The sequence below is a fragment of the Heterocephalus glaber genome, unplaced genomic scaffold, assembly GCF_053883595.1.
Source record: "Heterocephalus glaber isolate CG9 unplaced genomic scaffold, H.glaber_assembly_v1.0 deba00000281, whole genome shotgun sequence".
NCBI lineage: Eukaryota > Metazoa > Chordata > Mammalia > Rodentia > Bathyergidae > Heterocephalus > Heterocephalus glaber.
The window spans coordinates 8926283-8944985 of NW_028258139.1; the positions used below are offsets into that span (position 1 = coordinate 8926283).

Consider the following 18703-nt stretch of genomic DNA (forward strand, 5'->3'; position numbering starts at 1 on the left):
AGGGATTTAGCTCAGTGGTTTTGCCACCTGCTGCGCAAGCGCAAGGACCCGAGTTCAATCCCCGGTACCTAAACAAATAAAGAAAGAAAATAAACAGACACAGTCAAGGGGAACATGTATATTTAAAATTCCTCCCCCTCATTTTCTTCTTCAAATGAATCAGTCCCCACTTCTTCATAATCCTTCTCCAGGGCAGCCAGGTCCTCTCTGGCCTCAGAAAATTCTCCTTCTTCCATCCCTTCTCCAACATACCAATGCACAAAGGCCCGCTTGGCATACATTAGATCAAACTTGTGGTCAAGGCGGGCCCAGGCTTCTGCAATTGCAGTGGTGTTGCTCAGCATGCAGACAGCCCTCTGGACTTTGGCCAGATCCCCTCCTGGCACCACAGTGGGTGGCTGGTAATTGATGCCCACCTGGGGAACAAGGAAAAAGGGACAGCAACAGAAGAATATGCAAGTTAGCCAAAGGATAGCTCAAGACAGTATGTCTTGTTTTTTGGTGTCTGTTTGTTTGTTTTTGAGACAGGGTCTCCTTCTGTAATTCAGGCTGACCTTGAACTCACTATGTAGCCCAGGCTGGCCTCAAACTTGCAGCAATCCTCCTGCCTCAGCCTCCCGAGTGCTGGGATTACAGGCGTGCACCACCACACCAGTCCAGCGTGTCTTGGTAACAAAGGTGTAGTAGCAAGTCATGGCCATGGATGTGGGAGTGGGACAGCAAGACAGGGTGTGAAAAGAAGGAATCAGGAGATTGGAAAGGTGTGCAGGGAGGGCAGGGGGGTGCTGAAGAGAAAAGAAAGTGGGTAGGATTGGGTACAGTCAAATTCAAGGACAAAGGCTGGGGAATCTAAATGCTGAAGAGGAAAAGAAGAACAGGGCTGGTAACAGGGAGAAATGCTAGTGAAAAGTAGCAAGAACACCTATGAAAATGGAACTAGTACATGAGAGGCTTCCAGCATGTGTTTATCTCTAAAAGGGAAATACCTTGTCATTTAGAGACAAATCAATTTCTAGAACTGAAGTTATTATGAAGTTTATTCTTTCCCAGATTGTCATCTGAAGTTCCTCTTAGTTACATTGCAAATAAATTCAGGGAAATTTCTCTCCCATGGGTGAAGGGCTGTTTAAAAGGTCACAGGGATATTCCAGAGCAATAAATTTAAAAAATCCAAAAGATCCTTGGGGATGGGGATGGTGTTAATGTTAACCAGGCCCTGTGTCTCTCTGGAAAACAGGGCTTCTTGGAAAAGCAAGAGCTCAATTCAAGGACAGTTAAAGGTCTTGCCTTAACAAGCCAACTTCCCAATCCTGGTAGCAGGTCAGGGACCCACCTGCTAACCCCCACCCAAACTAACCATGGACCTACTGTCCTAGAAATCACTCTCCTCCCCACACAGATATCCCAAACCAAAGCCAACCCCAAGAATTGTAGGAAACTGAAAGCAGCCTAAGGTGACGAGCACACGATTCAGGGGAGGCTGAGACCCGGGGCGCCGCCCTAGACTGCCGCTCCTCCCCAGAGCAGCACGCCCTCAGGCCCATCTTCTTAAACTCACTGTTTCCCTCTCAGGGTTTCCTGCTGGGGGTGGGCGTGGCCGCAGGCCGTGCCGCCCAGGCCGGTGACCCTGAGTTTGGGAAGCCTTATCACGCCTCTGGGAAGCAAGTGGTGTCTTGGTGGCAGAGATGACACTGAGATGTGCAGAGGGCCAGAAGTGAGAAGGGAGAATTCAATGAGTAGAAAGCTCGCCGCATCGCATATTTTGCTGGACGTGGCCTGACCGGCATAAGGTTTGTGCGCAGAGCCGGAGCTTCTCCTTTCTGAACACTAAGGTCCCTTAATCTGAGTCAACTGTAGACCATCTCCCCTGGGAGAATGGCACAGTAGGGAGTTTAACAACCTACTCTCCCCTGGGGTGTGCATGCTGAAATGCAAGTAGAGAGTATAATACCACATTATTCTGGATGTGACTTTAGGCGGTCAGCTTACAATAAAGGAGAGAGAATGAGGGAGAATCCCCTTTCTGTCAACTTTCCCACCGTTCCTTTTTTCTCATTTATCCTACTAGCTTTTTGTTTTGTTTTGTTTTTTTGGTACCGGGGATCGAACTCGGGTCCTTGCGCTTGCGCAGCAAGCGGCGAAACCACTGAGCTAAATCCCCGGCCTGTTTTGTTTTGTTTTTTGAGACAGGGTTTCACTATGTAGCTCAGGCTGGCCTTGAACTCACTATGCAGTCCAGACTGACCTCGAACTCATGGCAATCTTTCTGCCTCAGCCTCCCGGGGGCTGGGATTACAGGCATGAGCCACCATGCCTGGCTCCTACTAGCTTTTTAAAATTTCTATTTGGGAAAGCAAAAAGAAACTTCATGTTTTTGAAGACCCTGACTGTTTTTGTAAGAATTATCAAAGCTGTCATGCAAAAATCGGTATGGTCTAGGAGAGAAAGATGCTGTATGTAGTAGTTAGGGATAGAGCAGGGAGAAGGGAGTGACATTCCTTTCTCCTCAGAGAACAGCTGCATCCCAGTTAATGGGAATGGAAAATGTCAGGGCCTCATGGCCAAAGTGATTTACTATCATATAATTGCCACAAAAATTATCTTATTGTTAACCCCAAATTGATTAAAATATAGTTAATTTTTCAAAATAAATTAAGAGAATACATCTTCTGTTAGAGGAAGGAATTATACCTGTCTAGCAACTTCAATAACTTGGTCAACTTTAAAATTAAAATGCACCCAGAAGTATAAAACATCCACTGAAACTAACTTTAGGCAAATTGAATTGAATCATAAACAACCACCTCCCAAGCGTTGATTCAGGTCCCTCAATAAAACAATTTTTAAAAAATTTGAAGATGGTCTACCAATTTAAAGTAGTACCAAACTCATTCATTTTCTAAAATGGCATAAACAGACAAAACTTCAACAGGACTTGTGTTTTGACCACAGCTAAATGAAGTTAATATTACCCGTAGTTTATATCCCTCACGCTGATTTCATTCTCTCCATTCTTAGTTCTCTCTCTCTCTCTCTCTCTCTCTCCTTCTCCAGTACTGGTGATTGCATCTAGACCCATCTCACCGAACTACATCTCCAGCCCTTTTTATTTTAGTATTTTTGAGACAGGGTCTCACTCAATTGCCAAGTTGCCCAGGCTGGCTGAACTCACAGTCTGACTGCCTCAGTCTCCCAGAGTGCTGGCATTGCAGGCCTGCAACCTACACCCAGACTCCCTCTGCTTGTGCAACGATCTTTCCTCATCAGCTCTCACCTTGAAGCCTGTGGGACACCAGTCAACAAACTGGATGGTCCTCTTGGTCTTGATGGCGGCAATAGCAACATTCACATCTTTGGGCACCACGTCCCCCCGGTACAGCATGCAGCAGGCCATGTATTTGCCATGTCTTGGATCACACTTCACCATCTGGCTGTTGGGCTCAAAGCAGGAGCTGGTGATCTCAGCCACCGAGAGCTGCTCGTGGTAGGCCTTCTCAGCAGATATGATGGGTGCATAGGTGACCAGTGGGAAGTGGATGCGGGGGTAGGGCACCAGGTTGGTCTGGAACTCAGTGAGGTCCACGTTGAGGGCTCCATCAAAGCGGAGGGAGGCCGTGATGGAGGACACGATCTGGCTGATGAGGCGGTTGAGGTTGGTGTAGGTGGGGCGCTCGATGTCCAGGTTTCGGCGGCAGATGTCATAGATGGCCTCATTGTCCACCATAAAAGCACAATCTGAGTGCTCCAGGGTGGTGTGGGTGGTCAGGATGGAGTTGTAGGGCTCCACCACTGCAGTGGAGACCTGGGGTGCTGGGTAGATAGCAAACTCCAGCTTGGACTTCTTGCCATAATCAAGGGAGAGGCGCTCCATCAGCAAAGACGTGAAGCCTGAGCCAGTGCCACCACCGAAACTGTGGAAGATCAGGAAGCCCTGCAAGCCAGAGCAAGCATCTGTCTGGGAAGAGCAGGAAATGGGAAGAAATCATGAAGACAAGTCTCTGAGAAGCCCCCAACAGGACAAAACCAGGCAACCCACTCAGTCTGCCCTACCCCATCCCTCAACATTTTTATGTGAGTGAAATCAAACATCCCTGAAGGAATAAGGAAACAAGAAAGGAATAGTTTTAATCTTGGGAACCTAAAATATGGGGCGGCCAACTGCACAAGTTCAAGGTATGCAAAGCTTTCAGCCGGGAGCTTGGTTAAACCAGGAGCTTCCGAGCCACAGTGGTCTGTCACTTTGCCCTTTGGGAGTCCCAACCTTACCCAGTACCCCTGTCCTTGTCATATGATTTTGTGAGAATTGCTCACCTGCACATCTCAGTCTAACCTTGGAAGGTGGCTCTGGGTACCGATTTCAGAAATGTAAATAGACTCAGGGAACCTGAGGGTTGGGTTTGTTTGTTTTTTTAAAATTCTACAATGACAAATTATAGCAGTGAGTATTGATGGGGTACAGTGGGATACTGTGATTTTTTCGTACATTGTAGAATGACCAAATCAAGCCAACCAACCCATCCTGAGTTTCCCAGTTATAAAAACTTGAGCAAGTTATTGAGCCTCTCTGAACTTCTTTTCCCACCTGCTTAAAGTGGGGAAAATAAAGCATTCTCATCTTAAAAGATTATTGTAATAATTAAATGATACCAAATAATGTTCTGAGAAAAGATCTGATATGTAATAAGCACTCAACGTTGGCTCCTATCAGAACCAAGAGATCCATAGAATTACAACACTGTCCCACTGGGAATGATTTATCATCATTTAATCCCACAGTTCTGAACTTTTGGGGCACCACAGATAGCTTTGAGACTAATGACCCGTATGACCCCTTCTAAACAGAAAAAGGGAACATATGAAAAAATTTGGCACTCTGAGCTCCCAGGAAAAGAACTCTTGATCAAGCCCACTTCTTCTTCATACAGGTAAAGAAATGGGAGTTTAAGCAGACAAAGTGACTTCATCTACAACTCAGAGTTTGTAGTCAAACCAACCTGGTTCAAATCCTAACTTTGCCACTCTGTAGCTGTGTGACCCGGTTTAAGTTACTGAACCACACTGGCCCTTGATTCCTCTATTTAGTACAGGATTAAATGAAAGAATGTACACATTTGGCATTTGTAATGGCATTTGTGAGGGATCAAATGTATCAGCAATCTCTTCCTCTCCTTTTCCAAGTTAAATGCTTTGTTATTCATGAAGCAAAGACCATAGCCTTCTTTATACCTGGGATCTCCTGATATTACATAGAGTATCAATAGGTATTAATAGTTAGGCCTCCATCTATAAGATAGTCCATGGTGTCCAGGTAAAGGAAGGGGCATCTTCCTTGAATGCTTCTTATAAAATGGAGTCTGAGGGCTGGGGATGTGTAGCTCAGTGGGGGAGCATGTGCTTAACATGCACAGGGCCCTGAGTTTAATCCTTATCCCCCAAACAAGCAAAACAACCAGAAATTCCCAAACCTTAATGATAGGTCTCCCACCACCTCAGCAGCTATTATGGATAGCAGCTGCCCTCTTCCTGTCTTGCCTTGCCCCCTCCCCTGTGTGATGTCAGGCTAAGATGGTTGCTCCCACCAAGAATAAACCCTTCTTCCCAGCATGCCCCTGTTCCTGCCTAGAGAGTAACCTAATACTTGCTCACCTCCTACCACCTAGTGACATCACCGGCTCCTCCATTTCCTAGTCACTACCTCCCTCAACCCCGCCTCAGCCCCTACAAACCCCACCCCAGTCTCCATAAAAGACTCCCCTGCCCCAGCCATATTGCTTTTGTCTCTCCTTTGTTCAGAGACAGCCCGGCAGATCTATTCCCCTAATAAAGGCTTGTTGTGGCCTGGTCTGGTCTTGGTCTTCAGCCCTTTTACCTGACATTTCAGAGGTCTTCTCGATAGCCAGGGGTCACGTGACTCTTCTCGGGCTGGTGAGAGAGGCATGAGCCCAAGTCTGCTTGCTAGCCTGGCTCACCATTCCCCTGCCCCTGTTGACACTTACCAGCTTGCGTATGCGGTCCAGCACCAGATCAATGCTCTCCTTGCCCACTGTGTAGTGACCGCGGGCATAGTTGTTGGCAGCATCCTCCTTTCCTGTGATCAGTTGCTCTGGATGGAAGAGCTGCCGGTAGGTTCCTGCTCGAACTTCATCTAGGAAGAGAGGAGGCGGTTAGATCTTAACACCTGGTTCCAGGGAGATGCCTTGCTCCCCGTTAGATTACCACATGATAAACTTCTCTTTGGCTGTGCCTATACAACTCCACTCAAGTGACACAGACAACCCCAGAATAAATCTGCAAAAGGTGAAGAGAATTGTTGAGTAACATAGGCACTAACCAAGCCAGAGCCTAGGGCTTAGGCAGGCACTGAAAAGCCAGATGCTCTGCTGGATTCATTTTAAAAGCCTTAGTTTAGGCAGACATGCTCACATAAATCTGTCATCCCAGCACTCTGTGGGAAGCTGAGGTGGAGGATTCCAAGTTTGTGCCCAGCATAGACAACTTAGCAAGACCCTATCTCAAAATAAAAAGGGCCAGAAAAAAAAATTTAATAAATAAGAAGTAGCTCAGTGCAAAGCTCTGGTTTAATTACCTCTCCTCCTTCCACCTTGAGGCTCCTCTTGTTTTTTCTTTCATGTGTAAGGTTACCTTGGTACCAATAATTTAACCCAATTTCATTTGCATTCAAGTGACCCAAGGACATGGAAAAAGATTCAGGGTGATCTACCCAGACCCCAGGCCCTCCCAGGAATTGTCTCTTCCTTCGCCTTCATCTCAAGGCAGCAATAATATTTGGCAGGTCTTAGACATTCACAAACACACACACACACACACACACACACACACACACACAGGTATACATGTGTGTGGTGCTGGGGACAGAACCTAGGCCTTCCACATGCTAAGCACATGCTCTTCCACTGAGCTCAACCCCCAACTGCTAGACCTAGTTTAGAATTACTTTAAGCAAAGCCATGCTCCAGTCCTAGAGGAGCACAAGACTTAGAAAGGCTTTCAGTGGGGTGGGGTGGGATCTGCTCATTTCCAGGAGTCTGCATAGACTCCCTGAGTAGACCAAGAAGCCTCAGACCCCACCGGGTCACCTCTCCCCTTCACGACTCTTTACGCTCCTCCAGGGAAGCCATCCTTGTGTGCAGTGGCCTGGGGTGGTTGCCTGTACTTTTTGCATTTGTATAAAGCAACCAAAGGGTGGGGTACCTGTCATCAGTTGCCCCTAGAAATTGGTGTCCAAGCATTATAAGCCTTTGTTCATTTACCTCTGTGTAACTTGTTCATCCCTTAATGAGTCAGCCTTGAAGCTGAGGAAATCCTGATGTTTAACTGAGGGCTGACCCAGAGGTCAGACCCAGGGTGAGTGGGAGGAGAATGGAAAGAAAGGGGCTAAGCACCCAGAAACCTGCCCAGAGACAAGTCAGAATTCCTCTGCATTTTCCCTGCTCCAAATGAGGTTCCTTCTGGAACTAACTACAGCACCTCTGGCCGTGAGCATGCCTGCTATCACACCATTTCCTGGGTAAGCTACTTTGAGGTTAGACCAGATCCATGAGGACAGACTACAATTATTATAGAATCAGGAACATACACTTTGTGAAACTGACTATGTCGGGGTTTCTTGTAATTTTGGCTATGTGGGTTTTTAAAGCCTTCGTATTTAGTAACAATCTTGGCAGTTTCAGTCTATCTCATGCAGGCCTCTTTGCTGCTTGGATTAGCAGAGATCCTTGATCCATATTACAGGATTTCCCCATGACTGTGTTTGCTTTCCAGGGTTAATCCTTTGTACCAGGAAAAGAAAAGTAAGTGTGGAGACCAGAAGGAACTGACACCAAAGTCACGTGAGGTCACCTCCATCAGCTTCCGTGGGCCAAAGGCTCTACAGTCTCCTGTTGTTTTCTGAGGAGCAGATATTGGCCCATACTCACCTACGACGGAAGGTTCCAGGTCTACCATGACAGCTCGGGGCACATGCTTCCCATTGCCCGTCTCACTGAAGAAGGTGGTGAAGGAGTCATCATTGTTGACCTTGCTGGCCTGAGCACCAAAAGTGCCGTCCGCCTGGATGCCATGCTCCAAGCAGAAGAGCTCCCAGCAGGCATTGCCAATCTGAACTCCAGCTTGACCCACGTGCACTGAAATGCATTCCCGCTGTGGGAGAGGGCAGAGTCAAGGTCAGAGGCCTTGGCCCCGATACTAGGAAGGCCCGCATGGGAGGACTTCTTTCTTCCTGCATTCACCCTCCAGGATACCCACCCCTCCAGCCCTGCCATCCCACCCCAGGGGCGTCTGAGGTTTCAGGGGTGCAGGCAGACTGCAAACGGTCTGAGGCTTGGTTCCAAATTACACAGTTGTTCTGTGGCTTGCTCTAAAGGTTGCTTTCCAGGATAAATCATTGGACCAGGAAAAGAAAAGAAAGGGCAGCTGCAGAGACAAACAAGGGGTTCCTTCTGCACTGTTGGACCCCTGTACTAAAGAAGGACAAAGGAAGAGTCAAAGATAACATCAGAAACTATCCCTAAATCCACTACAGGGACACACACAGGACGGCATTCCTATTCATGCCCACTCTCTGACTGTCTGAGACATCACACACACACACACACACACACACACACACACACAAACACACACACGGTCTCAGAACATCCCAGAGCAGATGAACATTCATAGGAGAGATATGCTTTGAAGGCCGGTATCACAGGTGCCATTAGTGTTATGGTTACAAATAAAGTTAACCTTTAGAGTATCCTTATCTCTGTGTTACTCTGATGTGAAGTGACATTACCTGATCGGTCCAAGTACTAACACCTTTAGTGTGTGTGTGTGTGTGTGTGTGTGTGTGTGTGTGTATACAGAAAACTACCATGAAGTTTGGCTGGGAAGATGGATCATCCCACACCTTGGCTGTGGGGAAGCAGCAGCCCACATAAGGTGCCCTGTGCCTCCAGAGCCCAGGAGGGAAGCATGTGCCTGGCCTGTGGGTTTCTATTCTTACCCATGACCTGACTTGGCATTTTCCAGCTCTGGGTAACCTGAACCAGCAGCACAGCCTCCGGAGAGCAGGGCTGGGCATGAACACACATAGAGCTCAAGTCCAAATTCAGGTTCCTGGGACATAGTGGGTGGCGCAGGCACCCTGAGCAATGTCTCCAAGGATCAGAGACATCAGGACCGATTGCTCACCAGTTCAGCTTTCCAGCTGAGCCCTTTCTCTCCATCTGCTGAGCTCTCTGGAGTCAGGGAAAGGCTTCACTCACAAGGTGGCCCACACCCAGGGTTCCAATCTGCCTTCTCAGTTCACTTCCTGTGCTGTGTGAACTTGACTGAGTTACCCAACCTCCCCTCACCTGAAAACAATCAGTTGGCCATGACTGTTGTCACTGTCGTCCTTACCATGGCCATTGTCATTATGATGCCACCTTGTAGCTCTTTTCTCCACCTGCAACAAGCACGCAGAGGAAACCAAAGATCTCAGGGTCCCATCCCTTGTGTTTCTTGTGTTACTGTGGGGCCTATTTTCTACTTCCATCTGAGGATTCAGTTCAGGACTAAGAAAAGCATGTTCTACGTCCAGCAACCACCCACAAACAACATGCCATCTGCTGAGACCACATCTCCCAGCCAGCAAGCAGCTGTGGCTCCCCAGGGAGATATCTAAAGCTGGGGGAACCTTGGTGGAAGAAGCCTGATCCCATATGTCTTCCTGCTAAGTGTCAATATCCTCTGTGGCCTGGACTCTCCGGTTTCTGAGCCTTGGGCCCCTCACTGCCCTCTTGCCCCATCTAGGGTGCTGCTGGTCCCTATCTGACCTCCCTGCCGGGACACTCTGGGTCTTTCCCAGGAAGAAGCAGAGCTACTTCAGGAAGATCAAAGATCAAAAGCAGAAAAGTAAGAGATCTCAGGGATTGAAACCACCTACAAATGACAGCAATATTTTTTAGACTTTTTTATGCCTTCTTTAATCTCCTACTGAAAAACACCCATCTTCACAATCATGTGTCTTCAAAATTCCCTCTCTCTCCCCCCTCTCCTTTCTCTCTCCTCTCCCCCCCCCCACATTTAAGAAAGAACTGTCTTTCTTGTTAAACTAATTCACAAGAGTATTTGGAGATACAAACTTTAAGACTCAGAAATGACCAATAGGCTCGTAGGTGTTCCCGAAAGCCAAAAGTCACTATACCAATCAAGAGAAGGATGGTCTCAGTAACATTCCCACTCCATCCCCTTTGGAGAAAGGGGGGTTTCCAGGTCTGGTACAAGGAACATAAAAGATAAGCCTAAAACATTGCAGAGTGCCAGATAATGTAAAAGCCAACCTGAAGAGGCTTCCACTGCCAAAAATGAGCATCAAAAAGAAACAATGACTGTAATCCCAACACTCTGGGAGGCTGAGGCAGGAGGATCGCAAGTTCATGCCCAGTCTGGCAACTTAGCAAGACCCTGTCTCAAAAATTTTAAAAGGCTAGAGATATAGCTCTGTGCAAAGGTCCTGAGTTCAATCCCCAGTAATGCAAAAGAAGGAGGAAAAGGCGGAGAAGGAGCAGCAGCTTGGGCTGTAGCTCAGTGGTACATCTCTTCCCTAGTATGTGCAAGGCCTTGGGTCCCATCACCAGCACCAGGAGAAGGATGAGGGGCAGAGGAGAGGTGGAAGAGGAGAAAGAGCAGAAGGAAGAGAAGGAGAAACTTAACACCACAGAGAGTGATGCAATCAGACATTAAAGCCCTCCTGATGTGGTGCAGGGTGACACATAGAATACCACCCATGGGCTGAGGATTTAGCTCAGTGGTTCTGCCACCTGCCTTGAAAGCGCAAGGTCCTAAGTTCGATCCCCGGTACCAAAAAAAGAGAATCCCACCCCTGAAGCCCTAATTTACTAAACACTTTATATTTTGCTTCCATTTCACAGAAAACACAGGGGTGGGGGGCACAAATTATGTGGCATGAAAAAACACAACAAACCAAGCAGGACTGTCTACAAGGCAACCGCTACAATCTTTTTAGTTCATGAAAAAGAAAAGTAATGGGAAGGACTGTCCCACATGAAAAGAAACAAGATACATAACAGCTGTATATATTATGTGGGAGTTGAATTTTGGTTTGAACAAATCAAAAAATTTGAGGGTCACATAGAGAAATTGATTAATTTTGTAGAGCATGATAAAATATGAAAATGTCCTTGTTTTTTTATAATTGCATCTAAAGTATCTAGGAGTTAAAAATATAATGACACTAAAAAAAAGAAAAATAAAGTTAATGGGGAAGAAAATAAAATTTAAAAAAGAAAGAAAAATATAAGGATACTTTTACTTTATTTGTGCTTTTTTTTTTTTTTTTTTGCAGTGACAGGGATGGAATCCAAGGCCTTGCACATGCAGGCAAGGGGTTGACCATTAAGCTATATCCCCTAACCTGGTTTAAAATAACAAGCACAGCAGGTACGTAAATATGGCAAACAATTTTTGATTACAGCTAGATGTGTGGCATTATATCTGCTTTCCTGGAGACTTGAAAGTTTTACTAGTAAAAAGCAAAACAGCCAAGCGCTGTGGTGCACATCTGTAATCCCAGCACTTCAGAGGCTGAGGCAGGAGGATCACCACAAGTTCAAGGCCAGCCTGGGCTACATAGTGAGACCCTGAGGAAAGAAAGGAAAGAAAGAAAGAAAGAAAGAAGGGAAGAAAGAAAGAAAGAAAGAAAGAAAGAAAGAAAGAAAGAAAGAAAAAAAAAAGAGTTAGGGACTCCATTTACTGTAACTACCATGTCCCAGCCTGGGCTACATAGTGAGATCCTGAGGAGAGAAAGAAAAAAGAAAGAAAGAGAAAGAGAGAAAGAAAGAAAAGAAAGAAAGAAAGGAAGGAAGGAAGAAAAAAAAAAGAGTTAGAGACTCCATTTACTGTAACTACCATGTCCTGAGGACCCAAGCTCCTCATGTCCGATTTCACGTAGTCATCTGTTCAAATAAGATTTACTAAGAGCTGATTCGTGAATGATTTCAAAGTTATATAAGAAGCTGCCAGAGAAATCACAAATCATATGAAGCTTGACAGAACCCTGAGATCCCCATATCCTCAGCCCCCCGCTGGGCTTTTGCACCAGATAGGGTGCCATAGCTCAGATCTGGAATGTTCCCTAGAGGCCCATGTGTAAAGGAGTGGTCCTTTTAAAGGGTGGCACTACTGGAAGGTGGTGGGACTTTTAGGGTGTGGGGTCTGGTGGGCAGAGAGGGCTGTGGGATTCCAGTCTCCTCTCTCTCTCTCAATCTGCTCATGGCTGTGAGGTAAGTGGTTCTGCATCGCCTCGTGTTCTGCCATGATGAGCTCCCTCACCACACTGCGGCAAAGCCCAGGCCCAAGCAACAGGGTCAACTGAACAAAGACTGGAATCTCCAAAACTGTGAGGCAAAATAAATCTTTTCACTGCACTAGTAGGATTACCTCAGGTTTTTGTTCCAATAACTTAAAGCTGACCACCACACAGGGAACTAGGAGCAGCCCAAAGCTCCTCCATGGAGCACCTCCAGCTCAGGCACTGGGGAGCCTTCTCCAGTTGCTATCGGATCTTCCTGCCTGCAAGATCTACACGATAATCACAGAGCAGACCCAGTCAGGCCCAAGAAAGTTCACCCATCTATCATAATTGGGAGTGGACATTAAGACCAAGCTGATAGACAGAGTTCCAGTGCAGAGAGAAACAGAAACAATCAGGGCAACCTCTTTGAAAACGGGTCATCCTCCTCTGGTAGAACCAGGCATCTATTTCTCAGAACCGGGGTGGCGGGGGGCAGGGAAAGCTGACCCAGCAGAGGATATTTAAGTTATATGCTTGCTCCAAACTCATATTTCAGGTTCCCCTCTTTAGCCAACCAGAGTGCTTGCTCTCCTGAATACTTCTCTCTCATGCACATACACAGTTCTATTTTGAAACTGGGCCTATGGAGACCCCCTTGAGGTTCCTGTTCTCTTGGGTCCCTATGAAGTGAGGAGTCCCCTGTGTGCTGCTGGAGTCTCTGCCCAACAATCCAAGGGTAAAGACAGGGAGATGGAGAGATCTAGGAGTCCTTCTCCAGAAAAGTACAGCAGCCTCCTCAACACACCTAGTGCTGAGACACCTATGAAAGTCACCTAGTCTCTTCATTCCTACAACAGATGTTTTCTGTGGTACCACATGAAAGAAGGCATCAAAAAGGAGAGGGCCAACCCCTATTCATCCCTCAGGTCTTGAGTTAAATTTCACTTTCTACAGGCAGGACGTCTGGACAACTGGAGGCCAGCATAGGGCCCCTGCTCTGTGCTCCTAGAAGCCCCTTCCTCACCATCATTGTGTTCCTCACACCATATTGTAGTTGGACTCTCCTGTAGAGAGAGCAGCTGAATCCTCAGCACCCAGCACTATGTGAATGCAGCTAGGGCTCAGTAACCATGAGAACAGTTAGAATGAAGCCCTCATCCAGGCTCACAGCCCCCTTCACAAGGAGAGCAGCCAGTGCCTAAGAGGTGCACAGACCAAGGGTAAGTGAGCTCAAAAGCAGAAAAGGCAACTGCTGGCCTGTTTTTTTCAAAGAAGAATATTCACAGGGGCCCTGAAGAATTCAATCATGCCAGGGTGACCTGGGGGCATTGTAGGTGGGATGAGTAGCCATGTGAATAAAAGGCAGGACCCTTTAGGGCAGGTCCCACAACTGCCATTTGTCTGGACTATGGGCCCATGGAGGGCAGAGCAGATGGGGCATCTGCTCCCTGTGGGCAACCCCCATGGAGAAGAGAGAGGATGCGTTGTAGAATATCCAAAAAAGAAAACTGTAGAACTTTGCAGGGCTTTTAGAATTCCACAGCAAGAAATCCTTATGCCAACCCTACTTAAAATATTTCCTTCCGTTTTAATTTCTTTTCCTTTTGCTTTATTCTCAGAGGGCTAAAGTGAACTAATCACTATCCTCAGTAGAAGAAGGATTTGAGGCTTTAAAAACCATTTCAAGGTATCATGAGACAGCAAAACTGGCAGATTATCTAGGAAAGGAACAGCACAGGCCAGCAGTGTGTGCCGTGTGAAAACCTGAGACCAAGCCATGTCTCTGACCACCTGTGTGCTCAAATCCAGCACAGTTGCTCTCAGGAAGCCTATTATTATACCAAATTATTTCTAGTTGTCAGGCTGGAATAATACATTACATATATTTTAGGACCTAGGTCAGGAATGGCAAGTGAAAAGTAGACCCACAATGTTCCGGAGAGAAAATTAAAGTAAGAACAAATGTGATTCATGAAAAACTAAATTATCACTGCTCAGAACCCTTCAAATTACAGTGTATTTGGCATAGCTCAGAACAAAGAATAGAGAACAAAGAGTCGACCTAAATTAACATCTGTGCATGAAAGTGGCCGGGGAAAGGACTGTAGTTAGGATAGCATAGGGCTGACCTGCATTTGTTTTAGCAGCGACAGGGGTGTTTCGTAAATAGACTCCCAGCACAACTGACCCTGTGGTGTCAAAAGGCTCCTGGGCTTTAGCGGACCCTGGGGACAAGTGCAGGCAACAGTTCAGGAGCTTTGATATGACACGCTCTGCCCACTGCATTTTCCCACTCCCTTCCACAGCTCATTATCTGGGAGAAATGCTAAAAGGGAGACACTGATGTGGGAAATGCCAACCACAAAGGACACAGATACTGTTGTGATCCCTTGGTGGCCCACAGGAGAAGGAGCAGTTGATCCAGTTCCTCCGCTGAGAATGCCACATCCTCCCACCTACCGCCTTTCACTAGCCTTCTATTCACCAGCTATTTCCGCCTCAAAAATTATTTTTAACTTTTCACCTTTTCTCAAGGTCGCTCAAGAGCACCCTCGGAAGGGACATGGCAGGAGCACTCACACCCCACACTCCAGCCCTGCAGAGGCTTGACCTGAGCCTGGAAACTTCCTATCAAACATCACCAATTGCTTCTCAATTACCCAGCTGCTCTGCCCAGAGCCAGTGCCGTTAATCAAGGCTCCTGTACACAGAAGCAGGTACCCAAGGACCCCTGGGGAAAGCTGCTCTTGGTGATGAGAAAGAAGCATGTAGGAGTGACCTGCAGCCCCTAGGCATCCCTGAGGTCAGACCATGCAGGGCGCAGCCACGCCTCCCCACAGGGGGCAGATGGCAAAGGACCACAGAGGGGAGTGCTCACACTCCACCCCCTCCCCCAACACCCTGCCCTCTTAACCACCCATTTTTGCTGGTGGACAATCTGTATTGCTATTTGATGCCAATCTCCACCAGAACTCACCCGGTGCTCCCTAGCACAAAAGGAATGGAGTTAAGGAGCTGTGTTGTAGATGCTCGCACCTCCCTTAGACCACAGAAACCTCCTCTGCACCCAAGTATCATTGACCTGGCCTGGATTCTCCACACTAGTTCCCAAAAAAGGTGGCATACTTCCCAGGAGAGGTGCTTCCTAGAAGGTCACAGGGAAGCAGGTGGGATGCTAGGTTACAGAATTAGCCTGCTGATCTGATCATTAAGAACAGAGGGTTTGGAATGAGCAGTTTTAAGTTAGAGACTTTTTATAAGCTGTGTAACTTCAGGTTCTAGTCTGGAAATGCTGAAGGATATTGGTTAAGTGGTGTACTGGGTGACTGGGGACAGGGGAGGCAACACACACAAGCAAATCCCCAGCTGCCCAGTAACCAGAGGAATGCACTTAAAATGTGCATGGGGGTTAGAGATGTATTTCTTACCGAAAGCCTACAGAAATGCCAAATCTAATTCTCCTTACCACCAAGGAGAATTAGATTCCCACCCCCCACAGGGAAAGGGGAGTATGAGGGACAGACAGCTGCCTGAAGTCCAGCCCCCTGGAGGAAGTAATGTCTTTCTAGGAGGGAGGTGGGATTCTTGGGGGTCAAGGTTTACAGATGCACCATTCTACCCTTTTAGGAACCAGTCAGGAGCTGGAGATACAACTCAGTGGTAAAGCACTTGTCTAGCATTTATGAGGCCCTAGGTTCTATCTCTAGCACCAGAGGAGGAAAGAATGAATCAAAGGATTTTTAAAAAGATGTTCTATGAATGGGAAATGTTTACCCGTGAAAACAGTGCTGGGCACATAAGAAAATGTTCTCAATAGAATCTACTATACAAAATTCAGTGTTCTAAATAAAGATATTTCTTTTTCACCACTGGGTTTTCAAAATTCATACCTACATTTCAAAATTGTTCTTACACATGTTTAGAATAAGTTATATTACTGTTTAAGTTTTTGATTTACCAGGTATTTTCAGAAACTTGTCTACTGAACACACATTGAAGTTTGTTAAAGTGCTGGATTATATATACCTCCTCCTACCTCTGTAAGCTTCCTTTAGGCTCCACTCTGAGAGTCACTGTGACATTTAGATCAAAATTAAAACACGCAAAGGGAAGCATTTTGAAAACTATAATTTATAACTGCAATTATAAATTATTAAACAACAGCTAAATTCTATATCTATATATGGGAGCAGTACTGGAGATTGAATCCAAGGAGCACTGAGTTACATTCCCAACATATTTTTATTTTGAAAAAAATAACAGGATCTTCCTAAGTTGCCCAGGCTGATCTTGAACTTCCGTTTTTTCTTTAATTTTCATTAGTGTAGGTGTACAGTATATAATGATGACATTCTTCGTGAGGAATTGGTACTTGTATTTAACACATCTAAATTATTTTTATGTTCCTTTCCACTCCTCTCCCTCTCCCTTCCCTCCATGACTTGGTGGTCTCAAATTCTCAATCCTCTTGCCTCAGGCTCCCAAGTAATTGGGATTACAGGTGTGCCACCACGCCTGGCAGATAGTATAAATATTAAGTTTTAGAGCAGGTAGTGTAGGATTTGCTTCAGAACAATGGAAGGAGGAATAAATGAATCAAGGTTGGTTGTAAGTTGGTCATTTTTGAAATTGGATGATGTGTATAATAATTATACCATTTGCTCTTGTATATGTTTGAAGTTCTTTCTTTATGTCAAAAATAATACAATCTATGTGGGGCCTTGGCCTGTGAAACACAATCCCTCATCTCTGGGCGCTTTCTATGCCCCGCACCAGGGCCTCAGGCAGAAACGGGTCTGTCCCGCTCCCACCTCCTAACCCGCTCCACTCCTTCTCATGTTCCCCAAATCTTCACGTTCCCGGGTGTCTCGGGAGCACTGAGAGCAAGGACGTGGAACCATACCGAACGCTGAGGCAGCAGAGCTAGGGACCGAGCCAGAAAGCCCTGGGCACTTTCCCAGAAGATCGGGGGCGGGAGGAGGGGAGGTTCTCTCTGACCCCTGCAGCAAGAGCTCTCAGAGAACCCGACCTTGGTCCACAGACACTCTTAACCCGCCCCCACTCTCCACCCCTAACCTTTCCTCCCTCCTCCCTGCTGCCAAAATACCAGGACTCTGGGAGAGGTTCCTGGGTTTCGGACGTTCAGGGAAGGCGGCTGGAGCTGAATTTCAGCCACCCTGGGCGCCGTGGGAGGAGTGGAGTGACCGGGCCTCGAGGGGCTCTTCCAGCGTAGACAGACGTGGAGTGGGGAGCACAGCAAGAAAGCGGAGGGGCCCTGGCCTTCCAGGAGGGATACTTCGGAGTGCCAGAGATCTGGCTTTCACCACTCACCAAGTGGGGAGTTGGATGGGTGCTGGCGCCTGGGAAGCTGCACCGAGCTGGGGTTGTGGGTGCAGAAAACCCAAGCCAATGGCCCGGGGACGCGAACAGAGAAGACCCAAACCTGGGGGGACTGCGAGGCCCTAGATCCCTTGTTGCACCGACTAGGTTGTGGACTTGGCCATCCATTCCCCCAGCCGCCCGGGTCCCGACCACCTGCCTGGAATCCCTGTCCTTCCCTTCCTTCCCGCTCTGGTCCCCAAGCTGTCCATCCGGGGGTTCCCCAGAAGCTCCTCCTCCACCGGGCTCCCACGTCTTTCCTCCCTTCATCTGTCCCTCAGGTCCCTTTTAGGGGCGACGCGTTCTTGGACTCCACTTTTCCCACACGATAAAGGGTAGTTGGTTGGCACCGGGCGTCTCCCCCGCGAGGGTGCGCGCTCCTGACCCCGGACTGACAGCCCTGCACGGACTTCGAGTTCTGCGAATCGAGAGCTTTGGCTTGGTCCCAGTCCCACTGTGCGCGGCTCCCGGCTGCCCGGTAAGACTCACCATCGCGGCCGCTGTCCTCGCCCGCTCGTCTCGCTCGTGGGCCTGCCCGCCCCGACTGCTCCAGATACCGCCGCCTGCGCGGTTGTGACACGCTGGGCCGGAGGGGACCGGGGACAGACGTGCCAGGCCAGCAGCTGCCGGGCAGCATCACAGTGCCCAGGAGGGGAGGGACCTGGGCGAGTCACAGTGGCACTTCCCCGCCCACCGGCGCCCAGAGCTCCGGGGCCAGCTGCAGTCCACCGGGCTGCGAGGACCCGACCGGCTCCTCTGGTCCCTCACGCTGGACGTTGCGCAGTTGGGTTCCAGGGCGCCCCGCGGGGGAGGCAGTCCGATTCCCACAGCGCAAAGTGTACTTTGTCCGCATCGAGGAGAGCGCTCTGTCAGGTCAGCCTTTGTAACAAATCCAGCTGCCCAGGAAAGCAATGTAAAAATTCTACTGGACCAAAATTCTAGGAGGCATTTCCCCCAAACCCTCATTCTCTTCCTGCGCGACGCGGCGCTCACGGGTTCTGCTGCTTGTGTTCAGTGTGCACC

General features: G+C 47.8%; 1 protein-coding gene across 2 annotated transcripts; it reads right to left on the reverse strand.

The window, feature by feature from the left end:
* Nucleotides 1-103: 103 nt before the first annotated feature.
* Nucleotides 104-18688, reverse strand: Tuba8 (tubulin alpha 8). 2 transcript variants are annotated; one of them, XM_004837590.4, is made up of 5 exons: nt 18170-18688; nt 7938-8160; nt 5997-6145; nt 3275-3955; nt 104-416 (listed from the first exon to the last, which is right to left on the reverse strand). In XM_004837590.4, the coding sequence occupies exons 1-5, from the start codon at nt 18170-18172 to the stop codon at nt 123-125; spliced, it is 1350 nt and encodes a 449-aa protein (XP_004837647.1). In that variant the 5' UTR covers nt 18173-18688; the 3' UTR covers nt 104-122. The 2 variants fall into 2 exon arrangements, with proteins under 2 accessions (XP_004837647.1, XP_021105074.1); XM_021249415.2 differs by lacking the exon at nt 7938-8160 and having other exon boundaries at nt 18170-18455.
* Nucleotides 18689-18703: the final 15 nt, after the last annotated feature.

What these genes read in the sequence shown, in the direction of transcription:
- Tuba8 (XM_004837590.4), bottom strand. An exon ending in CCTGGAACCTTCCGTCGTAG is followed by an intron (nt 6,146 to 7,937) that starts GTGAGTATGGGC and finishes CTCTCTTCCTAG; the next exon opens with ATGAAGTTCGAGCAGGAACC. An exon ending in TGGACCGCATACGCAAGCTG is followed by an intron (nt 3,956 to 5,996) that starts GTAAGTGTCAAC and finishes TGCTCTTCCCAG; the next exon opens with ACAGATGCTTGCTCTGGCTT.